General features: G+C 39.5%; 1 protein-coding gene across 1 annotated transcript in view; it reads right to left on the bottom strand.

Annotated features, from left to right (window-relative positions):
* Window positions 1-7,204: 7,204 nt before the first annotated feature.
* SLC26A2 (solute carrier family 26 member 2) overlaps window positions 7,205-14,133 on the bottom strand; it is a 17,183-nt gene continuing 10,254 nt past the window's right edge. Inside the window, exons 2-4 of the mRNA XM_081826159.1 lie at window positions 12,506-12,683; window positions 10,715-11,447; window positions 7,205-9,024 (exon numbers count right to left, since the gene is read on the bottom strand). Of these exons, the coding sequence (XP_081682285.1) occupies window positions 7,507-9,024; window positions 10,715-11,422 (2,226 nt within the window). The 5' untranslated portion in view covers window positions 11,423-11,447; window positions 12,506-12,683 and the 3' untranslated portion in view covers window positions 7,205-7,506. The remainder of the gene's footprint in view (window positions 9,025-10,714; window positions 11,448-12,505; window positions 12,684-14,133) is intronic.

The following is a 14,133-nucleotide window of genomic DNA, read 5'->3' as shown; positions in this document are numbered from 1 at the left end:
GGGAGGCTACTCCTGGCAGAAGGAACAACATATATAAAGGCCTGGGGTATTTTAAAATGGTCCTTTTGGGATCACTTAAGGTCAGAGGTTTATTGGTCAAGCAAAGGGATGTGTGACAGGACAAGAGGTTGAAGATGAAAGCAAGGGCAAAGTTTTTAAGGTCTTGTTGGCTATAGCATTGATTCTGAACTTATTCTGAAAACACTAAAGAACCACTTAGAAGTAACAAAGGTCTTTTTTTTTTTTTTAAGAAAATAATTGATAACTAGTGTGGAGGCTAAGTTGTAGAGAAACAGATTAACTAGGTAGGCGGTGGCATAGTCCTGAAGATAAATGAACACTGAGGGCAAGAAAGAGTTGTTGGATTTGAGACTCTTACCAGGTAGATGGATTTGAAGAGGAATATTCTAAAATTTTCCAGGTTTCTGGCTTGAGTTGCTGGGTCATGCTATGATCAAGACAGGTTAACAGGGGAAGAGAAGATGAGTTTGTGAGGATGTGTTCTACGTGAGGTGCCTCTGGGCATCCAGCTGTTATTGGACAGCTCTGGAGATTTATATATAGACAGATATGCTGGCTGGTGTTCTGGAAAGGCTAGAAATCATGTTTGGCTGCCATCAGCACACAGATAATAAAGCAGTTGAAGCCATGGATGTGGATGTAGTCATCTGAAGAGAGCTTATAACACGAAGTATTCATGACATGGGGGTCCATGAACCAGCCTTTTTATAAATCGTGTGTATGTACACATGCGCATGTGGTATTTCTCCAAGAAGAGCCATACTTCCATCAGTCTCAATCAGATCTGAAAAGGCAAACCTTAAGCAATGATGCTAAATGAGGAGAGAAGAGGCCAAGGACACAAGCACTGAAAGGACAGATGGGAAGCAGAGCCCTCCAAGGTAGCTGGAGAGATGCCAGAGAATGAGTGTGTGAGGCACTTCACAAGGCTCTGGATCCCACGTGCTACGTGCACATGAATGAGTATACAGGATGGTAAAATTGGAAGGGCCCTTCGAAGACCATTCAGTCTAACTCCTTCATTCTGCATATAAGGTGTTATATGGGAAAATGTGGCTCAAAATTCACTTACCAAAATTTAGAGTTAGGAGTAGTTAAACATGAGCCAGTTTCCGGTTTTCTGATTCCATCATGGTACAGAATAGTAGTCATGCAACATGAGAGCTGGAAAGGTCCTCAGCAATCTAGTGCTCCTCCCCTCTTCATCGATGAAAAAACTGAGTCCCCAAAGGTTAATGTACACCCTCAGGACCACAAAGCAAAGAAATGCATTTCTTTATGCATTATGTCTTTCTATAAAAACAGATCTTCTTGCTGTAGTTGGGAAAAATTAATGACCGCATCACTTTCCAAATGTAAAGAGATGGTGTTCCAAAGCTCACTGGTGACCTACATGTGTTTCTTAGTTGCACTTAAATAATTTAGACACAGAGTAAAATTTTATTAGCATTAACAATTTATTAGTAGAAATGAAATGACACCTCTAGATCTCAACACATATAGTACTTACATAATAAACAACATGAACATATCTTTCCAAAAGAAAAAGATTTGCTATTAACCAACTCCCCCTCTCCTGCAACAGGCTGCAATCCATCAACTCATCCTCATCCCATAGAGGGTTAAGCCTGATTTATATGGAATGGCATCAAGGCACTTGCTTTAATTAAAAAAGATATATGTGGTATAAAACGTGTTCCTAAAAGTCACTAGCTGTGAATAATTGGGGAAAAAAGGGCAGTTTACTTTTTAGGGGATAGACAAAACTGAGAATTTATGTTCATTCACCTGTCACCCTGGTATTGTCTTGATTTGTATATAAAATTGCAAAGGAGACAAAAAAGGTAGCGTTTTACGTAGATTGGTTTGTTCTCACTAATTTTTGAGAAATCACAGCAGCATCAGATCTCAAATAGTAATTTCCCAACTGATCTGAATGGAAAGGGCAAGAGCTTTTTGATTCCCAGTATCTTATTATTTTAGGGATGGGGGACGAGGAAGAGGTGGAGAGAACTTCCCTAAAATATGTTTATTAAAGCTGCAGTTAAAAATCCTTTCTGGCTAAGGCTGCTTGTCTATTTGCCAACTAAAAAGCCTTCAGTTAGAAATTTTGTCATTGGTATTTTGTAATAAGATTATAATTATTTGGCCTTTTTCAGAGCCATAATTCAGTCTAAGAAAGGTACAAGGTTCCAGTGTAGGCTTGCAAACATGGTATCTCAAATAAAGGCATTTAGTATTCTAGTTTTCACAATTCAATTTCTCCTTATTTTATATCACAAAGAGAAAAACAGAATACACCCCCAAAAAATCCACTATTTAGTATATTGCTTATTTAACTTTCCCAATTGTATTTAACATGTTTACTTAAAAAATTCTAGGTGCCAAACATTTTTAAAAATAATAGTCCTTGTCAGGATAAAAATTACCTTATAAAAATAAATCTTTCCCTACTCCCAGATCTAAATTCTCCTTCACTAAAGTTACTAACATTTTTCTAAAAAACTAAAATGTACCTTCAACTTACAATATTTCGATAGTATTTTACTTTAATAATAATAGGCTATGATAACAAAGCAGTAGGTTCATTATTTTGGCCTGTTCCATTATACTTCTCACTCTTTTTTTTTTTTTTTTTTAAGATTTTATTTATTTTAGAGAGAGAGAGAGAGAATGAGCAGGAGGGAGAGGGAGAAGCGGGTTCCCCACTGAGCAAGGAGCCCGATGCAGGCCTCGATCCCAGGGCCCTGTGATCAGGACCTGAGCCAAAGGCAGACACTTAACCAACTGAGCCACCCAGGCACCACCCCCATTATACTTTTCATTCTTGTATTAACACTTGATGATTCTTATCTTGATTATCTAATAAAATCTTAATACAAAAGAAAAGCCAAATTAGTTCAAAGCCTAAAAGCCTTCTAGATCTAATTTCCTCCTCCTTGCAGTTTTTAAAATCCAGTTGCAAATTAAGGTACCACTAGAACAGATAAAGAAAACAGAGGGGGAAAAGAGAAACCTCAAAGAACAGAAAAACTAAACAAAGCCTAAACCCTGTTGATTGGGTTTTTGCCATCTCACTGTGGAATCATTCCCTGAATAGACCGGGGCATCCATGCCTCCTTGTTTGCCTCAGTTGCCTGTCTCCTGTTCAGACCTCAGTCCAGGCTCAGCTAAGCCCCTCCATAAAGCACCTCCTAAGTGCCCAAGGTGTTAACCTAGGAGAGTTACTGTATAGCCCACCTACTAGATTTAGTACCATAGTCCCAGCACCTGGCCCAGGGCCCTAGACCCCTGCACGGGTCCTCAGTAAGTATTGAGGGTTGTTTTTTTTTAAGATTTTATTTATTTATTTGACGGAGAGAGACACAGCGAGAGAGGGAACACAAGCAGGGGGAGTGGGAGAGGGAGAAGCAGGCTTCCCGCTGAGCAGGGAGCCCGATGCGGGGCTCGATGCCAGGACCCTGGGATCATGACTTGAGCCGAAGGCAGATGCTCAATGACTGAGCCACCCAGGCACCCCAAGTATTGAGGTTTTATTTACATTGGTGCAAAAAGAACCTATAGCTCATCTATAGCAATGGAGAGAGGAAAACAATTCATTAAGAACATCAACAAAGATCAGAGCTCAAATTTATCATTGTAACTTCTAGACTCCATTTAAGTTCCCAAGAAATTCACTGCCTTTTTCTCACTTATATATTAAGAGTAGGGCTAATACCCAGATAATGTGTTCTTTGGTGACAAACTATTAAGAAAATACACCTGCAGAGAATAACTGTTCTTGTTAAAACATATTCATTAGCATTAGAATAGTCTAATGAACTCTCTAACATCTTGATACATGTTTAAAGATCACCATTTATCATACTGTAACCCGAATTTTGGTTTCAATGACTACTATTGTTTAAAAGCTAAGTTGGACTATCCAAATTTGTTTTCCTTTGGTCCCATTAAAAAAAAAAAATTGTCAACGAGACATTTGTCACTTTTACCATCGGAGGCTACAGTCCCTCAGTCTATGCTCCAGAGTCAGTCAATTGGGCCTTTGCCCCACCTCTGGGGTACCACAGGCTCTTCAGCTCTTTCAGCTTTGGTGAATCTGCCCTCCCTTTCTAGAAACAGAACCCAGTTCTGACCCTGCTGTCAAACTAAGGTGTGGCTCCTATTCCTGATCTCCCTACTGCTGAGTGGGGCTAACCAGGGATTGGATCCTATTCAACTGAGTCCCTCTCCTTTCTTCCCCGTTCAGTCCAAGAGGTTTTTTTTGTTTTGTTTTGTTTTGTTTTGTTTTATTTATTTGACAGAGAGAGACACAGCAAGAGAGGGAACACAAGTAGGGGGCGTAGAAGAGGGAGAAGCAGGCTTCCTGCAGAGCAGGGAGCCCGATGCGGGGCTCGATCCCAGGACCCTGGGATCACGACCTGAGCCGAAGGCAGACGCTTAACGACTGAGCCACCCAGGTGCCCCCAAGAGTTTTTTTCAACGGTGTATTCCCTTCACTCCTCTTGAATGTTATCCTTACTCTTTCTGTGCATTGGCATACTCCACCCCTCCAACTGTAAAGTTTTAACCATCAAGAATGTATACACTATGTTTCAATTAAATGACCATTTTAAGATATTTAGAATTTTATACATTTGTTATTAAGCAATGAGAAAATGCTTCCTTTAGACTCTAAAGTTTAGGGTAAGCGAGATATTTTTGTATCAGTAAAGTGTGTAAAAGTATCAGCTACTGAGCTAAAATCCAAGCCTTGAGCAAGAAAGAAAATGGAAAGAATAGCTTTGCTGGTGAATTACATTTTAGTTTCAGGTTTGATTTCTTTAAATACTAGCAATCAACAATGTGTCAGTATAGGTGGACCTCAACTCAAGCAGAGAAGTGAGGTACAAATTCTAGAGAAATCTTAAATGTTTTTACCAGTGGCTGCCAAAAGTAGAATCTCTTGTTTGTTTGTTTGTTTGTGTAGAAGAGGAACAAACCAGAACATAATTCAGGAATCTGCTAATTGCATAAAGCTTCAGAATTGTTTATATCTACATATGGACAGAAGTGTCAGGTAAAGTCAGATCCTGTTACTCCATTTTCCAAATTCTTTGGACACTTTTTTTTTGCTTGTGTTTGCTAAATGATAGGGTCATCTTGAACATGGACTCATTTACTCTCTCACATGGCATTAGACATCTATAATGGTCTGGATTCAAACCTGGCTTGGGAGGGGTGGTTAAGAGGGATTAAAAACAAACAACTAACCAAGACACGGTGATTTTATTATTACTATTCCTAAAACTGGACAGAAAGGGCAAATAGTGGCTAAAAACCAACAAAAGAAAAAACCCCACATAACAAACAGCAGTTAGTATTTCTAGACTTAAGTTGTAAACGGATGTCAAAATTTAGTACTATTACATTTAATCATGAAGTCAATCACTTCCAAGACAGAAATCCAGCTTTTTTTTTTTTTTTTTTTTATTGAGAAACAGTTTCGTTTTAATAGAAAGGCATTTTCCATGTAAACAGATGGACAGAGCTCTACCAATAGAAACGCAACACTTGGAGTTTCTGGAGCCAACAAAGAGGCTGCATATGTTTAAAAGTGTCCCACTCCAACAGATGCCCTACACATAGGGTTTGCTTCTCATAAATAAATTTAAGTTGTTTAGAATGTAGTAACAGGTTAAAAATGATTTGCATTTCTGTAATTATATTGCTTGCTTTAAATAGTGTGGCTAAATGTTTCAATCTCACATCAATTAGTCTCCTAGTCCTAACTTTGGAAAACCTGTTTTTTTGTTGTTGTTGTTGCCTATCAAGGTCCACATACAGAATGAAAAGCTTTTAATGTTGGACATTCTTGCTTTTAAAAAGGAACTATTCCTGTGGCCACAACCTGTGGCCAGCCATCAGAAATAATATATACACAGAACTTGGGATGTATGAATGTGATGTTTCTAAATCCTCTTGCATGACAGTTTTAGGTGACCTAAAGAGGTAAAAGCTGTCGCTGTCATCCGTATTTATTGTACATCAATCGGGTGCACGGCAGTAAGCATCAGTTTTGTTTTCACTAAAACATCTGCCAATTAATTATTGATGTTCTTTTGGAAGCACTTTATCACTTCCATGCACTCCTTTCCATTGGTTACAATAAAATATTCCTGCAAGAGTAAAGATGAATAGTACCTTCTATTTGAGGAAGACTGTCAATCCCCAGGGGACCCTTGCTAAAGTGCCATGGGAAGGAAAAAAAAATCCACTGCTAAGTAAACAAATTCTTAAGGGAAACCGTCAATCATTCCTTTTTTCAATCCATCCTTAACAGTTGCCTCAAGCTCATTTAAAATGCTGTCTAGAATTGTGGAGTCAGCATTGTGCCTTTTACCTAGCAAGCTTGTCGCTGGTAATCCACAGCAGTATAAGACAGATTCCATGAGAAACACTAAATGAATGAAAGCTACAATAGAGCTTAATGGTAGAGAAATACTCAGAAACAAGGACAGATTGAGATCACAGAAAAGACAGGGAGGATTCCTATTATTTTGGCTGATTATGAAGAAGAGCTCTTCACTTACCTACTTACCTTAAATAAAAAGGCAGGAATAAAACATCAAATGTATTACAAAGAATGCTCTAGGTAACATGAGGCCGGTGGTAGGATTTCACCAGCCTGCTCAGCCACCCCACCCCCGATAAGACTGTGCCTGTGGTTCCCTGCCTTAAGGGATGGTGCTCTCCTACTCAAAGCCAGAGATCCTACTGCCGTCTAGGGAGCAAAGACTGGGAACAGAGAAGTACAAGTAAGAACAAACCTTTGCCCCAGAAGTCTCCTGGCCTGCTGGTATCAGAGAAGGCACAACACTGTCGTCTTGATCCTTTCTACTCCCTCTCCAAAGTGTCACAGCAAGTGGGCTCCAGCACTTGCCACGTCAACATCAGCTTTACCTCCTGGTTCTCAAGGAAGAGTCCAAATGCTTATCTTCAACAGCATGGTAACTGAGTTTGGGGGCTACTTTACAGTTCAATTCAATAGATGTTTATTTAATTCCAAGAATACCTCATATCTGCAAGAAAACCTGAAACTACAATATTTTCTTCTTTGTGATTCTGCCCAACTATAAACTCTGCTGCATTTGTCTACCTATAGAGGCCATCGGCGTCAATGGAATAATGTCTAACCAACAGGTTAAAACAATTTTTTTAAAGATTTATTTGTTTATTAGAGAGAGAGAGAGCGAGGGTGAGCACACAAAGGGAGAGGGAGAAGCAGACTCCCCACTGAGCAGGGAGCCCAATGCGGGACTCGATCCCGGGACTCCAGGATCATGACCTGAGCCGAAGGCAGATGCTTAACCGACTGAGCCACCCAGGCGTCCCAGGTTAAAATTTCAAGTGCAACAGTTTCCACTGTGGAACTAGAAAATGTTATATACTTCAAACCTTAACCTATTGGCTGGACATCATTCTCCTTTCCATCCACTTTCTCAGTCAATCACTGGAAAGGCTCAGACCATTGGGAATACATACTCCTTTCTGATTCTGATATTCTGCAAAGGCCACTGCTTCATACACACTATAAAAGAGAAGGTTTTCTTCTTCCTCTTTGAAATACTCTCCGGAGGCCAGGGAATCCCTCACAGAGGGATTGCACTGAGCCAGCAGAACCTGGATGCCAATGGCTTCATAATCTCTACGAACTTCTTTCAGTGTATGGATCCCTGCTGTATCTAAAAACTGTATTGTGCTGCAGTCAATCACTATGGTATGAAGCTCCAAGGGATCACAGGAAAGTTGCACTGAAACTTCGTCCTGGATTCCACTGAGAATCACTGTTTCCTTTGTGATCTTTCTCTTTGCGGCCTTCTTCTGAGCTGCCTTTACTAAGATTGGGTTGAGAGTTTTTTTGTATAAAGCAGATTTAAAACATTCTTTGTTTATGTAGTAGAGAGGGGCTACAAAACGGAATATCTTGATGCCCGGCTTAGTCTGAAGATTCTTGTAAGCAGACACGGATTCAAAGATTTCAGACTCTTCCACCAAACCAAGCAACGAAGTCTTTGGCTTCTGAGTGCGGAGAATGACACAAAACATAGAAAAACAAACCCCAATTAGCAGGCCTATTTCAGTACTTATCAGTGCAGAGGACAGCATGGTAACAAACCAGATAACTGTATCCATTCTGCTAACCTTCCACATGTTGGGCAGATCCTTAAATTTGCGTAGGGCTCCCCGGAGATTTACAATGGTGATTACACCAAGGACACTTTTCTGAAGGGAATAGAATAAAGGAGCTATTACCAGGAGGACCAACAAAAGAACCAAGGCTGTCACCACACCAGAAAGCTGAGTTTGGCAGCCTGTTGATTCTTTAACCAAGGTCTTTGCAAGAGCTGCGCTGGTAGTAAAGCAGTGGAAAAAGGAGGGGATGATATTGCAAAAGCCAATGGCATACATTTCCTGATTGGCTTTGACCGTGTAGCCATGTTTCTTGGCAAACATCTCAGAAAGTGATACAGTGATAGCAAAACCAATGATCGAAATAGCTATTGCATCTACAGCCAAACTAGGAATTAGATTCCAGTCTGGTGCTTTCGGTGGCATAAACCCCGTGGGAATAGGCCCAGCAATACTGGTATTGTATTTCTCATTTAGTTTTCCAAAATGAGAGGCTAATGTGGCTGCCACGATGACAATGAGTTCAGTAGGAATCGGTGCCTTAAGCTTGGACTTGAAGTGCTCATTGAGTTCTTTGGTTGGCAAAAGAACCAAAAGGCACAAAAGGCTGGTGATGAGATCACAGAGATTGGTCTTATGGATGTTTCTGAAGATCTGTATCCAAGTAGTGATGAGCGAGCCCACACCATTACTCCGAGGAAGGCTGAGCCCAAGGAGATACTTGGCCTGAGATGTAAGAATAGTGAAGGAGGCACCAGTGACAAATCCACTCAGCAAGGCATCTGAGAGGTAGACAGAAACAAAGCCCACTTGGAAGAAGCCCATCGCTACCTGGAAGGAAGGATATACAAGTGTTACATGTAAGTGTCAAAGAGCTTCTAAACCCTCCAATAAATACCCTGGCATTGCTTTGCATGGAGACATACCACTGGGGCATCACAAAATGTCAGAGGTAGAAAAAAACGCAATTGTACATCAGTCCTCTTGTTTTACAAAGAGAGGGCTCATTTTACTGACACTCAGAGGGCTAAGCAACTAGCCCAAAGTCACACTGTTACTCAGCCCAGATGAGACAAGAACTTAGGATTCGCCTTCTTCTACAATGTTTCTTTTTTTTTTTAAAGATTTTATTTTATTTATTTGAGACAGAGAGAATGAGAGGGAGGAGGGTCAGAGGGAGAAGCAGACTCCCCGCCGAGCAGGGAGCCCGATGCGGGACTCGATCCCGGGACTCCAGGATCATGACCTGAGCCGAAGGCAGTCGCCTAACCAACTGAGCCACCCAGGTGCCCTCTACAATGTTTCTTAAACACGAATAAGCTCAGACCTCTTTGAAAAAGAAAAAATTCTTAAGGATCCACAAGAAATTATAAAAACTCAAACTGGAACAATTCTAATTAAAAAACCATGTGTTTTCATTAAATTACAAATCATTACAATAAAAGTGAAGTTTTAACTGATAAAACAAAACACTGGATTCACATCAAAGAATCACATTTAAAATCATTATAGAACACACTCTTTAACCTCATGCTGAGAAACTATTCTCATTCAGTGTATATGTGCTTATGCCAAACTGCTCCCCATACTAAATCTGCATCCTCAAAGACAAAACTTTTTTATTTCTTTATTTTTTCCTCTTCCCAATGATTCCTCATAATTCTACGGAGCCCTTTCTCATTGGTGAGACATACTAATAAAAAAGCAAAAACGGACCCTGCCGAGCATCACTCTTCTGCACATTATCCACTTCTCCCTCTCCTCTTCACCAGGAACAACATGAAGAGAGCTACTCTCCCCCTGCCCATATTGGAACCAAATGCCTATAAGGGAGAAGAGGTTTAATGCTGGCATTAACTCCTGGATGCCAAAAGACAGGGGCATGATGATAACGGTGGGTTAGTAGATTCTATGGGAGACCCGAAGAGAATCTCATTTTCTAATCCTTTCTTCTGGCTAATAACATGAAATAGTGGTTCTCAACTTGTTCCCCAGAAGTCCAAGAAAATTGCTATCTGGGGTGAGAGTCACTCACTAGAGCAGCAAATCTAAAGGTGGGGAGGGGAGGCATCTATAATTTGAAACCTCCTGCCCTCTTCCTTTTGCCAACCCTCAGCCTGTCATCCTCCTCCTGCTTGTTAATGCCGACTCTGCCAATAACCAACCACACACCATCTCAAGCAAACTCATTGTTTCTCAACATATAAAATGAAGGAGTTGTACTGAGTGATCTCAGGTCCCTTTCTGGTCAACATTTTTATGACCAAATAATGACAATCTGGCTGACTGAAACTCATTGGTTAAGAGGGCAGCCTAAGGTTGAGAAAAGAGAAGCAGCCTTAACTTACCTGGGGAGTCAGACCAGGGTTTGAATTTTGGCTCTATCCCTCACATATCCTAAGCAGCATTCAACGAATGACAGCTTTAATCATCATGATCTCTGAGATCCTTTACAGATCTGACATTTCAGGTACAGTGATTTCTTTTGCTAGAAGTAACCACTTCCTCCACTGTTTCTTACCTGATAAACTCCAGCCATAAAGGTCACAGTGCTGCCAACAGTAATTGCATAGCAACTTCTGTCACACACCCAGTCTGATGTCTGGTTTAATAACGTGCTCCCATTTGAAACCATTCCTAAAGTAGAAGGCGCGTTTTCGGCAGTGTCATAGCCAGCTTTGTGTAGTTCTCGGTCAACTACCTCACCAATCATAAGGCACAAGATTCCAAAAATGCCCACAGAGATGTGACGGGAGGTGCCCGACAGGAAATAAATGATGCTGGCAAAAAAAGACGTGTACAGACCATAGATAGGCTCTTGACCAGCCAAGAGGGAATAGGCAATGGACTGGGGCACTAATAAGATGCCCACAATCAGGCCAGACATCACATCCCCTAAAATGTTTTTCTTCAGATCATATTTTGGGAGCCATTGCAAAACAGGAAGGAAACCCAAAATCATATTTTTGGCTTTGGCTGGACTGCACTGGCAACTCTTCTGCAGTTTTTTAGTGACAAATTGCTTGAAGTTAGTACTTGGTTTCTCTTGAGGCTCCATATGGATCCTACGATAAGGTGTGCATTGATCACTGGCTTCAAATTGCTTCAAGTTGGTACTTGATTCCTTTTCAAGCTCCGGATGCATATCAGACAGAGGACTGTGTTGGTGATTTCCTTCAACTGAATTCTTGGGTGACAGATCATATTGCTCTTTACTTTCCAAAGACATTTCTGGAGATAGATGCTTTAGCCTCCTACAGTGAAGAAAACACCAGAATTAATGGATTAAGTAATTCTCAGTGCTCACACATTTTAACAGTTCTATTTGTCATTCATGAGAGTTAAGGAGTTCAGTTTGGGGATAGGTATCTTATATTCACTTTCTTTAGTTGAGCTTCATATGTCTTGATCAGGGAAAACAAAAACAAAAAACAGACTACAAATAGCCAAGTCAAAGCAAATAAGTCATTGGGTATAGGACTTCCCAAAAGTATAAACCATCAAGAATTCTTCTCCATCTCTGCGTGGTTCCCCCTGCAGTTTTTTCCTCTAGAAAAGGTTTCAGGGTGGTCTGTCTCGTCCTGCTATCACTGTCTTCTTTCCAAGTTTTTCACTTCCAGGTGTACCACAAAACAGGATCTAGTCTCAAACCTTCACTGCTACCTGCAAGTCCCTGAAACATAAGATGGTCTTTTTCTTGGAGTAGACCATAAACTGTTTACCAGATACTTCACAAATCAATGTCTTTGAGTTAGCTGTTTGCTTAGCTTAGAATGGCCATTGACCTCTCTGCCCATCAAGATTCTAATCATTTTTATACCCAGTTAAAATGCTACCTCTTCTACACTGACCAATCCCCTAGCTCAAGTGAATCACTAGACCCTCTGTGTCCCATAGCATTTTGCACCTTCATTATAGTACTAATCACACTCTTCTGTTAGTTAAGTAAGAGTCTCTCTAGCTCCTGGAGGAAAGGATATCTTGTTCATCATTGTAATCACCAACAAATGCATAGCAACTCTGAGACAGTAGGCTTACAAAATGTTTGAATGAATCAAAGAACAAATGAACACACAACTTTATGACTGTGGCCAAACAGAGATAAAATATACTAGATAGAAGACTCAGAAAATTTCCTGTTTTGGAACTGACAGAAAAACATATCCTTTATTATAAAAGTAACACACATTAATTTTTTTTGGATGAAGGGGCTATAGCTGGTCATCCCACTTAACAAGAGTGAAATAATAGTTACTTGATGGTCTTATTAAGTAGATAAAGAAGAAAAGAACAGATTTAGATGACCACTTACCCTGAGCAAGTCAATCAGATTTGTGGATACACACAGCAGCTCTTCATTCCTCAATGCAACCCGTCTATAACTCTCTTCTTACTTCCTACTCAGGCCAAGCTAGTTTGAATAAATTTCTTATGCCCTTCTATTTTGGAACAGCTCTTGGTGATTCCTGGGTCAAAAGGCTTTTCCAAACCTAAGAAATGCAAAAGAGGCATAAGAAAAAACTAAGAAAATCTAAATCTTGCCCTACATGGCTGCTATCTGGGAAGGAAAAAGATAAAAGTTAATACTAGAAAATGCAACAGAGTGATAGAAACTGTAAGAAAGAATTGCATTGAAATACTAAAAGTGAAAAACAAAGTAACAGATGGAGAAGGAATGCCTCTGACAGGGTCATCAACATACTTGACAGAGCCAAAGAAAGAATCCATGAAATTGAGGACAGGTCAATAGAAATTACCCAAACTGAAAAAGAAAGAGAAAAACAGAATTTTTTTTTTTTTTTAAATCAATAACAATAATGTAAGAGAACATCCAAGAGCTATGGGACATATTAAGCAATCTAACTTATGTACAATTGGAATCTCAAAAGGAGAGGACAAAGAACGGGCAGAAAAAATATTTGAAGACATAGTAGCCAAGAATTTTCCAAAATTAAAGACAGGCACCAAACTATAGATCCAAGAATCTCAGAGAATACCAAAAAGAACAAATACAGAAACAAAAACAAAACTCTACACCTACATATATCATATTCAAGCTGCTGAAAACAAAGATAAAATCCTGAAGACAAAGAACAGCCTGATGACAGCCAAATTAAAAACACACATTAAACACACTGGAACAAAGACAAAAATTATAGCCGACTTCTCATTTGAAACATCAGAAGATAAAAGAGTAATGCCTTTACCACAGAAAAACAGCTGCCAACCCAGAATTCTATACCCAGAGAAAATATCTTTTAAAAGATGGAGAAGTAAAAACTTTCTCAGACAAACACTAAGAGAATTTCCAGTAGACTAGCACTACTATATATACATACAGCTGACAGAAAGTACGTCTACACAATACACAACAAAGAAATAAAGTCCAGGAATGGAACATATGAAAATAAAATAATTTTTTAATTTAAAATATCTTTAATTGCTCTAAAAGATAAACATCTAAGCAACAATAGGAATGTATTTTGTTTATAGCATATGCAAAATAAAATGTATAAAAATAGCACAAAAAATGGGTAGAGGAATTGGGAATTGTAGGGTCTTAAGCTAGATGTGAAGTGATACATTATTATTTGAAGGTAGGCTCTGATTATAGATGTATATTACAAACCCAAGAGTAACCACTAAATTTTTTTAAAGGTATAAATAATAAGTCAATTGTAGAGATAAAATGGGATCATAAAAAATTCTCAATCCAAAAGAAAGCAAAGAAAGAGGAAAAAGGGGACCAAAAGTAGATAGAACACATTGAAAACAGCTTGCAAGATGGTAGAGTTTATCTTTTTTTTTTTATGTTATGTTAATCACCACACATTACATCATTAGTTTTTGATGTAATGTCCCATGATTCATTGTTTGCATATAACACACAGTGCTCCATGCAGAATGTGCCCTCTTTAATACCCATCACCAGGCTAACAC

This window comes from Leptonychotes weddellii, chromosome 7 (assembly GCF_054177405.1).
Source record: "Leptonychotes weddellii isolate Sample4059 chromosome 7, ASM5417740v2, whole genome shotgun sequence".
In the NCBI taxonomy this organism is placed as follows: Eukaryota; Metazoa; Chordata; class Mammalia; order Carnivora; family Phocidae; genus Leptonychotes; species Leptonychotes weddellii.
Note: the sequence above shows the minus strand (reverse complement) of the source record. Positions and strands in the feature narration are given on the sequence as shown.